Below are 18,328 nucleotides of genomic sequence, written 5' to 3'. Positions count from 1 at the left end.
TCGAGGTTGCTCTGTAATCAAGTAAGAAACATCTTGTACAAACCAGACCACAATCAGGTCAGAAGAAAGGAAAAATGTAGAAAGCAAGAGTTGAGAGAGGAAATGATGAACAGAGAAAGTATTGATGAAAGAAATCTTGTCTTAGACCTGCTTATGTGCATGAAGATGCACATCTCATTAACAAGTGTGTTCAGTCCAATTCGACGATAGCAAGTTTTAGGTCAGTTGATTCATGTTCACAAGTTGTACTGTGAATGAGTGTCAAGACAGTCAGGTCTAGACAAAGAAGTAGGTTTGGACATCTCCAAATTCCTCATAACCATGCTGATGTCACATAAAAATGCATCCTTTTAAAATGAGAATATATAGTCTTGACAATGTGGAAACAAAAGGAAGAGCTTTCATCACTTTCTTTCATTATTTTTCACAACAAAATGTGGGTGTACAAAGCAATCAACACTACTTGAACTCTCAAGGGCAGATCCTGAATATTTTTCTTGGCAGGGGGGAGGGGCTAAAGGTCTGACAGGCAAATGGTCTTCTTATACTTAAGATTAAAAACAAGATACAACAATTATTGAACGAAATGCTCTCTAATTAAATATGAAAGTTATTAATATGAAATTAAATGATTGAGGCTCCAAAGTACAAAAAAAATTAACGTAATGATAATCATGTAAGAAATTTTGTCTACTTTTTAAGTGTTTGGATGGGGGGACACACGTGCCCCCACCCTGCCTATGAAAACTGTCCCTTAAAAGTGTGTCCATTCACATAAGAAAAAACTGATTGTCCAATACTTATCACTAGTGCAGCAGTCTAAGAATCTTGTTCAAGTTTGGATGAAGTTTGCTTTTATAAAAAAGTTATAACAGATCTGACAGAGGAAAGTACAAGGGAAATATTGTTTACTCATATAACAAATTATTAATTAAGGATAATTATTAGCTATTTAAATAGTTGCAGTAAGAGATAGTGGCATGGCCTGTTGAGAGCCTATTCAGGCCATACCCATGACTATAGCAGAATAAAACTGTCCTGATATAATATTTTGACATTCAGAATCAAATACACAATGAGAAACATGAAAGTCAAAATGCATAAAAATACTACCTTCATCAGAAAGACTATCTCTAATACTCACTCTGCCACATACGGGACACCTTCCTCCATCCTTTCCTTTGTTGGCTGCTTCTTGCATACTGGATGTCACTAGCCCATGTGATCCCAAAAGATGACGCTCCAAACCCTGATCGGTGAAGAATCTAAACTGACACTTCTGACAGTTAAGTGGCGGCCTGTTGTATATCATTTTAGGGTGAATCTTCACTTTGTGAATCCACTGCATATGATTCCTTAACTGCTCCAAGTCCTATAGAAAACATAATACCAATAAAATACAAATTTACTTTTAGATCATACACCAAGCTAAAACGGTTGAATAAAATATTAATTAAAAAACCTAAATAGAAAATATCAACAATAGATTTTACATTCAACCAGCCTTCCACTAAAAGCATTACTACAATCTCACACAAAAACATTATCAACATGAACATAATCAAATTTTTCTAAGTCAGACTCGTATTATTAGTTTCAATACTAAAAGGGAATGCATCAGTACAATCATTTTCTGAGCACTAAAATTACAGCAAAGAAATGCAGTGAACTGACTACCAATATAAAATTACATATTGGTATTTCATATAAATGATTGGCCTAGAAAAACATTGCATTATTATTCCATTATAAGTATACCATACCCATTATTGTCAAAAGTGCCTCATTAGCATGATCTCATCTCTAGCGCCACACTGTGACAAAAGACGCAAGCCATTTCTCTGAAATCTAATATTAGGAAGAGCTGGTAACGAAGCAGAAAGATTTGAATAGCTATCAAGTTAAATATTTTCAAGGCATATCAATATTTTTTAAGCATATACTAACTATGAAAAATAGGAAACCTAAGTCAAACCTTAATGTGCCTGTATACCTTCAATGAAAATGAACTTCCCAGCCCTGCAAGTCTGAAATACCTTAGGAGCTATCCCATGATAATTAAACATGATATTTTAATCAAGAAAAATAATATTTACCCCAAGAAGGTTAGAGGAACTGATGCATAAAAATTGTTAACATAATTGCGAAGAGTAAACATTACTAATGAGCAAACAAATGGCCCTAATTTGAAGAGGGGTCACTCAAATATTATACAAACAGCAAGTATGCTACAGATGATACAAGATTCCCAGCACTCTGTTTTAACATCACATTGTACAAAAACCTCTTCTCTGTTGAGATGATATACACAACCTCACCAATGCAAGGTCATGTACAGAGTAAAACAGATACATAGTAAATGCTATACATTCTAAAATATAGTCAGATATTCTGTACAGAAACTTCTATCTCCTTTGTATAAGCTTGTTCAACTTAGTTTATATAACCTTGGGTATGGGAATAGAAATAACTATTCCATCATTTTCTGCTTGGTTATTGACTCTAGTCTCTCACACAGCACAAACCATCATAGGAATTCTAAGATTTGTAAGTAGAATTGGAATTCTACACCAGTAAAGATATCTTTTAGATATTTTTTTGCATTTAATGTAGGGAGTAAAGAAAAAAGAAAATATTTTAATTCCAGATTTCCTTACCTTGATGTAACCATCACATATCTCACAAATGACAAATGTCGCTTTATTCCCAAGTTGATTTGGCTTATTGGGATTAGCAGTTGAGCTGGCAGCAGCATGTTGATTTCCATGAGAACCAGGAGATGATGATGAGGTAACAGCAGGCTGTCGAGGTAGTGGTGTGATGGATATGCTTGGCTGCTGGAGCAACTTCGTAGATGGAGGAAGCTTTCCAGCAGCACTCTATAAGATTCAATAACAAACATGTTATCTAAAAAAACTATCCAAAGGTAAATTTTTTTTATATCAATCAATGGAAAATCTAATTCAGTGCAGCTACAATTATCATTAAAAAAAAAGATAAAAAAGGAAAATAATAGAGCACATGCCACTTCCCAGCAGAATTCTAATAATAGCAAAAAGAAGGTGTATGTTACTTGGATAATGTGAGTTAATTTTGCAAAAATGGATATGCCACACACGAACTGCCAGAGGTGGTTGGCCAAGAAAGGTCTTGGTTATACCAGAAAGTTCCATCCCTCACCTGCATGGTGCTGGATTTTGATCCTGCTGCAATGTTGGGCACAAGTGCAACCGGGGTGGGTGCCCGAGAGGAAGGGGACGACCCCGCAGGAGTGACGAGTGTGAGGCGCTGCATACTGGGGTTACCACCACCAGCCGTCAGTGGCATCACCTGCCTCTGGCCACCCACCACCTGTACAGCACACAAACACACCCACACTCCACACTTATACAGACCAAACCACCTGCATGGCAGTACGGGGCACTTTCTTATTTTATAAATATATGTGCAAAAATGTATGATTATAATGAAATCTACTTAAATAATGGAAAAATAAGTTTGTGCAATGAAGAAAATTAATTGTACATGGAAGGAACTACATTGTCCATGTGCTGGTAGAAAACAAATTCTAAGAAATCAAGCAAAAAATATAATTGTAATAATTTCCACTAACTACTGAAAATTTATCAGTCTCACCTGATAAACCTGGTTGCCCGCTATCTGGAGAGGAGTGGGCAGTAGCACCTGAGAATTTGGCCGATAGAATAATCCTGAAACTGAGTCATACCCTGGAATCGAAAATTAATCATTGTAAAAAAAAATTTATTCAACTATGACATTCACTCAGTAAAAGAATACTTACTTTGGACAGGAGCAATGGGTCTCGGCACTCCCTTGATATCCGTTATGTACCTATTACTAGGGAGAGAAGTTGGTCGTACCCCACGGCCACGCATTGCCATGGCAGCAGCAGCTGCATGGGATGATGCCAAGGTAGCTGGGGATGGAACTAACTTGGGGAGGAGAGGATGTGGTACTTGTGTTGGCATCCCTGGAACTTTAGGAACAGGAATTCCTGGAGTTCCATAAGGTGGAGTCATGGTATGTGGACGACCCCGGGGTACTCGTGGAATTTTGGCAGGAGGTTCCCAATCTGGAGGGGGCTCTTGATTTCGGTCAGGTCGATGCTTCTTCTGACAGGAGACGGTGTGGCGTGTCAACTTACTCTTCTGATTGTCCTCAAATGGGCAATTGGGGCACTGATGGAATGCTGGTGTTCTTTCAAGACGCCCTCTAATATTATGCTCAGCCTCCATGTGGTATAGAAGGTTATGAGGACTACGGGATTCCATCAAACAGAAATTACACCTATAAAGGTAATTTTTAATGTGAGGGCACTCTAAGTGATGAGCCATCACTAGTGACGATTCTGTTTTAAAATTGCAATATTCACATTTATGCTGTTCAAAATGGAAAGGCTCATTGTTCTCTTTACTGCATTCCAAATTCTTGAGAAGTGAATTAATGGAAAACTGAGTCACAGCAGACTTTCCCCCTTCCCTATCGAATTTGCGTTTTTGTGACCTCAATAAATCAGTCTGGACATATTCCTGTACCAAATTCGTTCCAATCTGCATGAAAAATTTTCCAATTGGGCTATCAAAATATGAGGCAGGCATTTTCGTTGCATTTTGCTTTTCTTCCTTAGCATCTAATTTTGAAGAATCAGTCTTGTCGCCACTTTCTGCATCATCTTGTACAGAATCATTATTTAGTGACCCATTCTCAACTTCACCCCTATCTTTATTAGTCGCTGTTTCAGCACCATCTTCAGATTTCTTGGACCTTGGATCTGCATCCTCACCATTCTCAGATGCATTGCCGGAAGTATTGTCTGCTGACTGCTCATTACCATCTCCTCCTTGGCTGGCACCAGATTTTTTCCCATCACTGCTTTGCCCATCTTTCTTTTTGTCTTCGTTAGAAATTTCTTCAGGGCCGTCTGTAGAATTTTCATTAGACTTTTCTTCTACAGACGGTTTTGCAGGACCTACCAAACTTTTCCCTTCTGCAGAATCACTTTTAATATCCTTAGAGTCTTTCTTTACTTTACTGATGTTGAGCTCCTTAGCCATCAAATCTAAGTACTCTTTCAATGGTTTTCTGGCAGGTTTTTCATACACATAAGGAACAATAAAAGAAGGGGCTTCCACCACATACATATCATCAGTCAATGAGGGTGGATGTAAAATACTCGAAGAGGAGCCACTAGAATTCTGATGTGGCTGACTGACTGAGTGTTGTTGCTGTTGTTGTTGTTGCTGCTGTTGTTGTTGTTGTTGCTGCTGCTGAGAGTGGTGGTGGTGATGATGGTGTTGCTGCTGAGAATGGTGCAATTGCTGATGCTGCTGGTGAGATGTTTGATATGAATATGGACTGGGTTGATGGGCTTGATAATGATGAGTAGTTGGATAATTATGATGAGCCTTCGGTATACTCACATAATGTGCCTGGGTTTGCGTTTGGTTAGGTGGATAAAAACCCTGCGCTGGGACGGCTACGGGGAGGACTGAGTACGCAGGAGTTGAGGAGCTTCCTGAAGATGATGATGCTGCACTACTGACAGGGACAGGTCCTCTGCCAGACAAAATAGAATTAGTATCAATGATGACAAGAGTGGGTTCTTTCTTCCCATCTTTGCTGCCCGCTGCGATCTCCACCAACGCCTTTGTGTCATTTACAATTATCGTTGTTTTCTTACGCGTCTTATTTTCCTTGTTACTACTACCACTCACGGCTGGCGAGTCGCCGAGAGGATCAGCAAGGGGATCACCTAAGGGGTCAACAGGAGAGAGAACCTGGACTTCTAACTCATCATCATCCTTCGTTATATAACACTTTTGCTTATTTAAGTTTCTGGAACTTCTCCTTGGCGTAACATTTATAACAGCGGGGCTTTTCTTATTCTTTTTAGACAATGGGGTCAATGATAAAGGAGTGGAGGAGGCATCAGGCGCTTCACTATCTTCATCCAGTTGATCAGTATCCCCTTCCCCGTTTTCTTTACTACCACCACTTTCACTTTCTTGTTTAGATGAAGTAGCTTCAACACTCATATCATCCGATTTAGAAGTGTTTCTACTGTCACCGTCACCCAATGTCTCATCACCATCAACACCATCACTGTCACCAAGAAGAGATTTGGTGCTCATGGCGCCAGACTCAGCTGTATCATTTAGTTCCGCGCTTCTACTAACTAATGAATTATCACTTGCAGAGACATAACCAGAATTTTCCTTATCACAACTTTCATTTACCTCCATAGCTTCGGTGTCACTTTTACTCGATGAATTCGAGCATTCGTTATTAGACGTATCACCTTTCACTTCTGTATCAGTTCTTGTAGCACAAGTTTCCTCCAGGCTGCTAGGCACTTCACTTCCTAACTCCCTGAGGCTATCTAATTGACTCTTAGGCACTTCAACTGCCTTGCAACTTTCCGGTTGCACAGCATCAACATCATCACCCCCTTTCTTGGCCAGCAACTCATCACCACCTGATGATGGTGATAATCCGTAATTTGTTATATCCATTGAATTATATGAACCATTGACTTCTCCATTCAACCTGCAGTCACCTAAATCCAAAACAATGAAATTAGACAAATACTTAGCTCGCCCAATCCAGACATCAAAATTGACACTATAAATTTATACTCACTTGTTAACTCCTCACCTGCTTGTTCTTTGCCGAAGTTTTCATTTAAACTGGCATTGGTCCCATCCGAAAATGATGCCAGTGCATCCCCAATTTCCGTCTCCATTGGTTTCTTTAGTTGCACTAAAATTGTGAAATATTCCATCAATAGTTAGCAAATTTAATGTTCATAACTTTTTTCAAGACAAGACAAAAATCATTAAAGTCGTTAGATTAGGACGATGCTGGGTATTAGGACATCGACCATCCACAATGATGGACGCGGCACAATCATCATATCCACTTCAAATAAAACTACTCAAAACACCGGCATTTCCGGGGCAAGAACGAAAAACGAATTTCAGAATATTGACGAATATGTCAAAATGGACACTTGCGATGTATTGTACTTCAGGAAATTAATAAATTTTATGAACCGGAAAAAACAATATACATAACTATCGCGAGCTTATTATAAGTCAGCATCATATGCTTACTTGGCTGATAAACTGTAGGTCATTCACAATTGAAATGATTTTCATATCACAAGCGATTGCAATGGAATAGCATCCATACAAAATACAGTTAGAAAATATCATAAGTATAGAAAAAGTACATCACAAATCTGGGACAATGATTTAGGGGCATCTGAAAAGGTTCGCCAGAGAAGAAAAACATTAAGCACTGACACAACCATTAGTTACGCGACCCAGCACTAGAGAGCAGCAGCGCATTCCAAACCAACACGTTGTAATGAGTACAGAGATACTCCCATTTCGTCTATACAATACAGGGTGAACTTACACCTGTGAGATTGTTATAACGACGATTAAACATGCAGCCATTAATATATCACTTTATCTGAGTCAAACAATAAGTACTTTCTTCATATTTTACACACTCCCTCCCGCCATTTCCATACTACAAGGTACGTTACAGGACAGCTGCCGCCAATAACTCGCTAGTTATTACAGATATGGACAAAGGTAAATCGAGAGGTATAATATACCGGGGCACAATTCTACATAAAAATACACAATTACTAACCCTCCGCGAAAGTCAGATGTTCGTCTGTAGCTTCACATGCCACCTGGAGAGCCGATTGGTAAAACTAAAAATTTCAGTTTGTAGACGACGTCACTATCCCCTGCCACCGAAACTGCAAGATGGCGACAAGGGATCACGTGACCATAAAACTGTGACGTACGTACACCAATTCCAACAGGAGTAGGATATCCAATGAAATAGGGCTATATAGGTCACGTGTCATTATGTGCAAAAGTATCCAATCAGGGCCCATATTAAAATATGTTCAAACACCGCTCTCCCTTGTACGTATTGGTAATGACCCAACATCGCGTAAGGGCGGCATCGGAGTTCGGAGCGCATTAAAGTTCACTATTTTCATCTATTTCCCGGGCCGATTCAGAGAGCGATCGAACTAGGGAGCCACACGGGGTTCGTTCCTCGGAAAACTCATTTCAGGACTCGTTTCACGAAGGGATTCCGAAATATTAAGCTCTTCTTTACCTAGCTGCATTTTTCTATGGAAAAGGTGGCGCGGTGAATAGCGACGCCAGCGAATTTTTCCATCATTAATTAGGGTACACTTTTAGACAATAAATTCATTGAAAATTGAAGCATTGCAGCGGATGCAAATTATAATAATTCGTTTTTATTGGGCGAAATTGAGACTAGAAAGTCCCATTTTCCATCTAACCAATGATAGGACAGTAGAGGTGACCTGCAGAGTACTTAATAGATGGAGGCTTGGACAACGTCTTCGACTAGTAATTTCTCCTCCCGAACATAAGTTGAAAATTGATATGAAGACAGCATAAAATAGAAATATAATCCAAGATTTGGGTATACATGTCTTCTTCATTTAATTGCGCAAAGAAAATACGATAAAAGCGGCGGAGAAATCAAGGTTGGAAGCTTTAGGAATGTGGTGTTATAGAAGAATGATGAAGTTCAAATAGATAGATCGCGTGAGAAATACGGCAAAGTATAACATGTGAGAAAAGAAATCTTAAATAACAGAAAACGGGAAAATTTAATCATCATGAGACGCGATTGTCTCATGTAAACTATTGTTAAAGGGCAGGAGGGAGGGAAGAACGACAAAGATAGGCAACGGATGAGATACATAGAACAGGTGATTAAGCATCTACAGCAGAAGAATTATGTAGGTATTAAAAGATAAGCGTAAGATAGGATAAGTAAGCAGAGAGCTGCGTTATACCAATACTATGATTGATGACAGCTGCTGATGATTAAGGTAATACATCGTTCACGCTCACGCGGCAGATATCGAAACGATTCACCTCATAATAATTGGAAGCCACTGCTAGCACGCAGGCCTAAAGTCAACTTGATTTAAAAATATAAAACTATTAGCACTATAATGAAAATTCCAATACTATATTCAACAATTAAGTCCGGCAAAGACGGCGAATGAATGCGCGCAGCATTTCCCAAAAATAATGTCATATTTTTTCCTGAAGTACCTCATCATCGTCTCCGAAGGAGAGTAAGCTGGTGTTCTTTACTCCTTTCACCTTCTTCCTCTTCTCTTTCATTCTCTCTTCCGCTTTACTAGTTTCTTTAGGAGCCTCTCTTTTGACTGGGCGGCGGAATAGGATTCGGCCGTCGGCTGGTACTTCTTGATCGATGTTGGACGAATCTGAAAAAAATGCGTAAGTTAACACTAAATATACCGGTTATGTAAAAAGAGAATAAGCGGGCTGGAGAAGTCCGATCCAAATAAATAATTCGGAATTCGCTTCCACATCGAAATTGTTAGTATTCCTGCTTCAGGTGAATGGCAGACATTGATTTCATCTGGTGGCACTAAAGGGTCTCAACCAAGCCGTTACCGCCGTTGGCCGTTCACCGTTAATAAAGAGAAAATATAAATTAAATACCTATGTTCTTCCAGATCTGTTAGAGAAAACATCACTGTGCGAACAAGTTTCCGAAGCAATGTTTTTTCATAACCGATTCCAAATGGATATGTTTCCAGAAGTAAATCCAGATCTTGCCAACAGTTCATGTCTACGATTAAAATTTCCTCTCTAAAACTTCCAAAATCAATGAAGTTTCTTCTCCATAACATTCCGTCTATGGGTCAATGTCCTATGCACCACCCTGGGTAATTTCAGCAAGAATGATTCCTTCCTCACCTCGGAGATGGTGGTGAGGTAATTCTGAGGCGGACCTAATAATTCACCCGAAGGTTTCACGCATTACATGTAAATAGTAGCGGGAGGTAAGCGGTAGAGGTAGACGGAGTGGAGAGAGGTGGAAATGGTTGTCGGTGAAGGCCAGCCCGGCAGATGGTTACCCGAGTGGATGGGGGAGGGAAAGACGAGAGGAGGAGAGCGAGGATGAGAGAGGAGGGGTTAATACCGGAGCTGACGCGATGTTTCGCCCTCCGGAGTCTCCTCCAAATCGCCACGGAAATACTACATAATATAAACAACAGCATCGCTAGTCTTCTAGTACACACTCCCGAAGGATTGACTAGGAGTAATTAATATACTCATTGCTGCCGAATCAAATTCGTGATATCAATGATTGAACAATTAAACAAATGGAAAAATGTAAATAAAAATGCATAGAAAGTTTAGCATTACGCCTTCTTAACTCTTTACGTGCGAAGGTTTCAGCAACACACCGATGTAAAAAAATATGAATGAAGAGTCAACGAAGTAATCCCATCTTCGCAGGTGGGTTGGTCACAATGACGTATTAGGTTGGCAATCCTGTTCGGGCGATGAAATGGCGAGTGCGTTACTTAACCTCAAACGGGCGTGACGTCACTAAAAACGACTGATGATATATAATTAATGAAGTATAGCTAGCATGGATTCAAATTCCGCTCTTTCAGACTGTTCGATGGCAGTGGCGTATTGTGTAAGGTGAACATCAACAACATATTTACATCTAATAAAAGAGCCTCGAAATCGAGAAACAATATCATAGTAATAGTCGATCCAAACTCAACTCCAAACCCTCGAGTCAAGTTACGGAGAAGCATTAAAGATCAATGTATCAGAAAGGCTCGTCAAATGTACTACGAATACTATAAGATGGAAGAAAATTATCCATAATAAAGCACTCTAATTTATTAATCTATCCAAATTAGTTTTGCCGCGGAAAATTTTACTTTTCATTTATATTCTATTAGCGGCTGGGTGCGAATCATAAAATAATATTAACAATGGAGTACCTACCGAAAAACGACTTCGGTGTGGAGGTTGCCGATAGGGTTTAACTCGAAAGTTTCCATGCAAGCAGTGAGAAGCATAAGAAGTATAGAGGTAGGAAAAAAATCAAATTTCTTTAGGGTAAAAAAGGTGCACGCATTTCCTCGGAGTATAAATGGTATAACCATGATGCCATCCAAAGAGATATACCACAGCGAGAAAAAAAAATATGCATTTGGAATTCCCACCCAATGAAAAGACAACGGTAAAACCAAAGTTAATATGAAGTACATATACTGGTAAATAATATAAAGAAAACTCTCTCAAAGAGTGACGCGAATTTTATGAAGACATGACTACATTCTTAATAGCGAAAACTCATGGGGACGCACCAATCCCGGATGCGGTGCAGAAAAGACAACGAAAGGTTGACCCGAGTGAAGAGCAAATTATTACACCGAGTAGAGCATATGAATATGCCGTGAAGGGGCTATTGTAACTTTGGCCACTTTTCATATTCTGGGGGAGCATGGGACTGGGCCGCTAAATTTCAGTAGGTACACGGGGAGCTACCTCAGTTCCCCGACAAAATCAATAAAAATAACGTCGCAGAAAAGACCAAGACACATTTGATGGCAAAAGCGGAATAATTGAAAAAGAGCTTGACTAAAGGAGCGGAATCCCAAATCGGTACTCCAAATTACGAAAATTGTTCATTTTCCCGTGTTAATGAACGGAGAATTGCAAAAATATACGGAATTTAGAAAGATCAAACGTACAGATTTCGTCCGGATCCACCAATCAATCTGCAATACAGGCAAACCAAATACATAATGACCATTAGGTAAAAATGATGAGAAGTATTTGAGTAAATAATAAACCAACAAAACGAAATAATTAAAAATTTATCCTCAAGTTTACAACTAAAATTGCCACCACGGTGACGCAGTATCAGTACAACCCAATCAATAAAAGCGCTAGTTTAACTATCGAAAAAATAATATCCTCACCAATTACTGTAATCGTGTTTCAAAAAAATTACAAATATAACCATTCTCACGTCATGTCGGACGACTCTTCAGTATAGTCATAAACTACTGAAAGTCATGTAAAGCTAAAACGAAATCTTTACCACCCACAGGTCGTCAAGAAAAGGTTCGAAGAGAAGTCTTTCGGAAGAAAAATCACGTGGTGTTCAATACACATTACGACTTTTTCGAGTCATGCAGAATTTTTTGGCATATTCCATTTTTCACTGTTCCAGTGCTGGACTATCATGCTGTGCGGTCTGCGTACCCCAAAGCCCAGCAGTGTATGAACTAAAATAACCAAGCGGCTTAATTAATTGAAAATAAAAAGGTTACTAGCCATCTCTCTGGCCAACTGGTGAGTGGATAAACTCAAATTATTCTCATTACCCAAGAGTTAATGATACACGTGCAACTTATTGGAGGGCACAATATTTGCACGATCAGCACTCATAGAAATAAGCCTCATAAAGTAAATGTCCTTTTAAAATACAACTCATATAGCGGAAGGCTAAAAGGAAAACTTTTGGGTTGCCTTGTTCAGAGAAAGGAGCAGAAAACCATGCAATATTTCACCGGAAACTCTCGCAGCTTCCAGAACCTGAACCGCTATCGCCGAAAGTTAATCTGATTATTTTGTTATCACCCGTGTAGAGGACTAGACTCCAAGAAAGAAACACGGTACCTCTCGGGGATACCAAAATTTCAAATATCGATGGAGATCGATTTAGCATAAACAGCGTAACCATTCCATTCCGATGTTTATTTCTTTTCACAAGGCGCGCCAATGAGGAACCAAATCCAATACTTAAAGCGGATTTAGAGTAAGTTATATTGACACATAATGTAATATACACAGTATGTATGCCTCAGTTCGTCCACCATCTAGACTGAACATAATTGAGGCAGTAGCCTGAGGCGTAATAGAGCTCCTATAATAAATAAATATCATGCAAAGGATTTTGCAGAAAACTCCTTCCGGATGGCTGGTCCAGTGCTCCCCAAAAGCGGAGTCGCATACTACGATCCGAACGTGAGCTAAGAATATTACGGACACTTCTAGACATTGCCGAGGATCGATCCGAAGACATCGGTGGCAGGAATTAAGCACATTGAACCTCATTAGTATGAATCGATTTCGACGTTAATTGATGACGTTTTCCCGCCGTCGTTGGATTATTCTCGGTGCTAGTAAAATGTATGACTGAACCATTGAAGACGGAACTTACGGACAATAGTCTTTCAACAGTATGTAATCGCTCATACGATTAAAACTATGCGATTTCATCAGCGAACAACAATCCAGTATAACTTGATCGTTGACAAGGCATAAACTTAGGTATAGGGTTAAAGTAAAATATTTGTAATTTGTTATAACTAAACAGAGCTACTGAAGAGTTGCTTAGCTCTTTGAAGAGGTGTAAATCAATACGTCCGTGGAAAATATTTCTGCTGAGTCACTAAAGAGCATTTTGGGTTTTCATTTTCAACTTAAAATGACCAAAGGATTTCCTCCATGGATCTACTATCAGGAACTTTTTGGCAGAGCAGTTACATATTAAATGAAGCTTGAAACTCGAAAAAAAATTGCGAGGTTGTTGGCTAGCTCATTGCTGAAGGAGATAGCTCACTGCTGCTCCAAACGTACGCAATTTAAGCCCCAAACGTACCTAACTTCTCTTATAATTGACTCTCAAAAATTACATGCTTTTTACCTTTCCAATCAAAATGAAAGTTGAAAGCATATTAATCCTATTCAAAACTGAAATTGTTCATTTTAAATTGGTTTTCCAGTTGAAAATTGAGGTTCAATGATGTTTTTATTGGAGACGCAACTCGTGAGGTTAAATTGTGTAATATTTACAATTCTCAATAACGACTCACACAAAAAAACTGATGCCATAAAAAGTTTTTCAATGTTTAATATACAGGCGTTATTAACTCATTTTTCCATTATGGCAAAAGAGATATGCAATCGTTTGCTCTTAAGATATTTCGCGTGCGGTTTTGGAGAAAATGTTTCAACGCGGAATCGAACGATAAGCAACGTTATCGAATAAATAGTTTCCGGTAACACTGAAAATGTCGTCAAAACATTTACGTAATCGTCATCACACAAAAATATTCACTAATATTGCCAAGTAATTTAAACCGCTATTCTCAGATACAAAATATACAAATAAAAAATTAAGACACACATCGCAACTTTTCATCCGCAATCCTTGCTGTAAGCAGTAACCGTAAAGGCAGTGAAAAAATCATAAAGCGACATTTAACAAATTACTTTTCAAATACCAATGACATACATAAAAACTTCAAGAGTTGTTTCATCTTTCAGATTAAAATAAGTTTATTGATCCACCGGTCATTCTCTCTTCTACCAAAAACTTCTGGCCGAGTGAATGGAGACACCACACACAGTAAGGTGCGGGTAAAGGCATCGTGAGGTTACCTTCTGATACTTTTCCACTGAAATATAACTTGGAAATATTTTAAACTGCCTAATCAACAACGTTTACGGTAGGAATAACGATATCATTATCATTTTCGGATCGGGTTTTAAAGTATTGGTAGAAACATTCTATTACATTCGGCTGGTGGACACATCTTTCATCCTAAGGCAGGTTCGCCATCTGATTGAGACGCTAGTCGCCCTTCCATACGTTCCTCCTTGACAATATTAGTGAGAAAAAAATCCCTTGGAGGAAGGCAACCAACAATTGGACAGTAATAAACAAAGGAGCTAATTTTGTGGAAGGTTCGCGTGAAATATGAGGGAGAAAAGAAGCCGGCTAGTAGAAGTAGTTATCAGCTGAAATAATATAGTCAATACTCAGTGGCTTTATAATTTTGGGAAAAGCTACCATTGTAAAAATATACCGAGCCCGGGACGCGAACCAAAGAATTTCTCCTAACAAAAGCCACTGCCCTAGTTCCAATCTAGGAAGATAACGGTTAAAAGTATGTACAAAACAGTGATAGGTACAGACATCAAAACACTACCAGGGGATTTTGTTTCTTTCCGGGAATCCTATAGTATCTTCTCCGCCAAAGAGTTAATCTTTCATTTATTTTTCCGCGAAAATGATCATTCATCACAAGTATTCCGACAATTTCCTCAGAGATCAATGAAATTAATTAACTGATAAAAATACAGAGTTGATCCAAGCTTTCTTTCGACACTCGAGTCTTGTAACACTTCGACTCCTGCAACTGGATTTACAATTATACATGCTTTCATACAATTTACTTTCCTATTACACAATCAACAAACGATTTATAAATGCCAACCGGATCTCGATGCTTATCAGTCAAATCTCCCGCTTCTTGCATTAATGCACAAATCTAAATGTTGCAACGAAAAAACGCTTTGAAAGTTATCATGGAATGACGAATAGAGGGAATTTAGTTCCGTCAGCAGCTCGTCCGCTATTATCGCTGAAACAAAAATAACCTTAATGAGAACGATTCAAATTACTATACTATCGACAATATTTGGTCTCAAAAACTAAAATTGTGCAATGAAGTGAGGTATTAACTGTTTTGATTTAATGGAAACACTAATATCAAATATGTTTATGATTTCATGTATTAGAATATATTAGGGTGCCCCTTATCTGGGCCACAAAAATTGTTTTCGCGAAAATGTTTGCGCTCACACCCTTCATTTTTATCTATAAGCCACATGAACTCAAATATGAAAATTTATTTCAATCGAACGTCAAATAGATCCGATTAGAACGACAAATTAAAATGGAGATTTCAATGGGAAGTTGGGAAGTTGACAAGTTTATTTTTGCTTATGTCAGGGTGAAAATCATAAATTATTAACATAGTTATAATGAGTATACATTGAAATGCTGTTTCTCTTATTAAAATTAAGCACTCTTGTCACTGGATATTTTTTTGAATAAAATTTTCCTTCGGCCGAAATCGATACTTCTCCTTGACTCTGAAAAAGACACCAAGGAATTGATTTTGTATTTCATTCGCACTATGACTTAAGTAAGTAAGCATCACATATCTTCTTCAGCTGAGTAATTCTAAGCTTTTAACCTTCTCTATATTAGCTGTTGCACTAAATCCTATATACTAGTCACATAAGTCGAAGGAAACCCAAATAATAAACACAGGTACGTTTCTATGGGCAAGAAAATAGACATCTCATCCACTCTCCGATCTCGTCTATCGTTCATTTAAAAAGGTCTCATTTTACTGAATATATTCAAAAAACAAGATATCAAAATGTGTAACTGGGTTGAATAATGATTATTAGGATTAAATTGTAATTACAAAGGGAGAAATGATCGGCATCTGCTGAAATCAAGAGATGTACTCGACCTACCTATTTAACAAATATCCACAGAGAAGAATGACGCCTCGGTAGCTTAACTAGCTAAAGCACTCGAACAGAAATCGGGGGATCAGGGTTCGATTCCGGGTCAAGGAGGAGGATTTTTTCTCTGTGGATCTTTCGCACGATTGTGCATTGCGGGTGACTCCCGTTAAAAGTTATTACCGCGGCTAGTCCCGGTATACTTAAACTAGCCATCTTGCCAGTTTCAGGCAGTTTTTCGCAAATATCTTTTTATACCATCACAAACTTATATTTTTCCCGTTCATATTTGTCACAAAATTTTGCTTCTAATGAATGCCGTCTCTACTACTACTAGTTACAAACAGCTTCGCTTGCTCGAAAAAAAAAACATATTTCTCCATAAGGGCCAATGTTAAATTATCCTAATTTTACCGTCAATATGCGAACAAAGTTTCATAAAATTATCTTTACTTTTACCGAGGCACTCTAACTACCTTAACAATCAAGAAAGGGCATTAATGCATGCAACAACTTATTGTTAGATTAGTGCCACGCGAACAGCATTATTGCTTTGAAATTATCAATGTAGCAATTAGTGATGGGCAAAGTCGATCATTTTAGTGATTCAATCATTTTGACTCGAGTCACATAAGTGATTCAATCAATTGATTCAATCACTATGATCGAAAAGACTCAAATCAAGATTCAATCACTATGATCGAAAAGACTCAAATCAAGATTCAATCACTATGATCGAAAAGACTCAAAGGAGTCATGATTGAAAAGACTCAAAAGGAATCATGATCGAAAAGACTCATGAGGAATCAAGATCGAAAAGACTCAATCAATGGATGTAATAAATCACTTTGAATAATCGAATAAATACTGCCTCATCTGCGAAGAGCATTGGTAACGCTGATTGCTATCCATATTATCATTTCATATACTATTTTAATTGTGAATTCCTAGATGAGTAAATTAGATTGCAAAAATGAAGGAAGCAGTGTCATGAAAATATTTGGGAAGGCGAAACTGCCACAGTTTCTTAACACTAATAAAATAATTTCTAACTATAGTTGATCAAAATATAACACAAAATACACCACACACTATGCATGAATCTGATCTGCAGGATAATTTTATGAACGGCACAATAAAATATAACCAGCTTTAACTTCTACTTCTTAACGTTCTCCTACAGGAGTCATCTTAATATTTTCCTTTTACGTGTATTGGTGTTATTAATACTGATAACTGCTGGAAAACATTTAAGAAAAAGATTACACAAGTATTCAGTTCTCCATAACATAGTATTTAATTTTATCACAACTATTTCTGCCCTGACGAAAAGAGATTAAGCATCGGTCGTTCCCAATTTTGAATCAAACCGGAAACCGAGATGATTGATATGAAACCGGAAGTCGGAGTGATTGATGATTGATGATCGACTTGTTTAACGAAATGAATCATGAGTCATTTGATTCACCTAGTGATTCAATCTTTTTGATCGAATCGTTCATGATCGACCCATCACTAGTAGCAATGAAACCCCAATTAAAGGGTTCACAATTTGCCAACGCCTTAACGAATACCGAAATCACAGTTTATTGAACTTGATTTCAATCAGCTGGGAATATTCTTTCGTGTTGTATCAATACTCTATTTTATATCGTATCGTATTCTATCAATACCTCTAATAATTTATTATATAAGGTTAAGGTTAAAACTTAGCAGACAATTTAGGTGGATATCATTTCTATAATAGTACTCCACATAACATTAGGTGTATAACTCGAGGACCATGGCGTATTAATTCTCATAATCAACTCGATTTGCTGCAATATTATTAAGCACTCGTGGAGTTTAAACATTTTTTAAATTTCTGATTCGGTGAGATCCTATTACAAATACTTACGTCACAACAAGAAATGTATTTTTTTAACTTCCGCGTGTGGACAACAACGTGTGGGGGAGGCATTTTTCAAAGTTTTACGTAGCAACTTTAGGTTGACGTGTCTTCGATATCACCTAAAGACGGCCGTAGAATCTAAACACAGAAACATCAAGAATAAGCTGATACAATAACCTGAATCAAATGTTAATACAAACATTTTTCTGGCTGTATTATTTCCTCC

The 18,328-nt window shown here is 38.0% G+C and overlaps 1 protein-coding gene across 7 annotated transcripts in view; it reads right to left on the bottom strand.

The window, feature by feature from the left end:
- Nucleotides 1-9,235, bottom strand: part of LOC124164561 — a 35,954-nt gene extending 26,719 nt beyond the window's left edge. The window contains exons 1-7 of one of the 7 annotated variants that reach the window (XM_046541962.1): nucleotides 9,147-9,235; nucleotides 6,661-6,780; nucleotides 3,803-6,577; nucleotides 3,637-3,728; nucleotides 3,181-3,351; nucleotides 2,658-2,879; nucleotides 1,145-1,372 (exon numbers count right to left, since the gene is read on the bottom strand). In XM_046541962.1, coding sequence (XP_046397918.1) covers nucleotides 1,145-1,372; nucleotides 2,658-2,879; nucleotides 3,181-3,351; nucleotides 3,637-3,728; nucleotides 3,803-6,577; nucleotides 6,661-6,763 — 3,591 coding nt within the window. In that variant the 5' untranslated portion in view covers nucleotides 6,764-6,780; nucleotides 9,147-9,235. Of the gene's footprint in view, nucleotides 1-1,144; nucleotides 1,373-2,657; nucleotides 2,880-3,180; nucleotides 3,352-3,636; nucleotides 3,729-3,802; nucleotides 6,578-6,660; nucleotides 6,781-7,133; nucleotides 7,318-7,683; nucleotides 7,803-9,146 lie in introns of those variants that run through there. The other 6 variants (XM_046541953.1, XM_046541989.1, XM_046541981.1 and 3 more) reach the window with 6 other exon arrangements.
- Nucleotides 9,236-18,328: the final 9,093 nt, after the last annotated feature.

The sequence above is a fragment of the Ischnura elegans genome, chromosome 1, assembly GCF_921293095.1.
Source record: "Ischnura elegans chromosome 1, ioIscEleg1.1, whole genome shotgun sequence".
Taxonomy (NCBI): Eukaryota; Metazoa; Arthropoda; class Insecta; order Odonata; family Coenagrionidae; genus Ischnura; species Ischnura elegans.
This window is presented reverse-complemented; position numbering and strand designations above follow the sequence as displayed.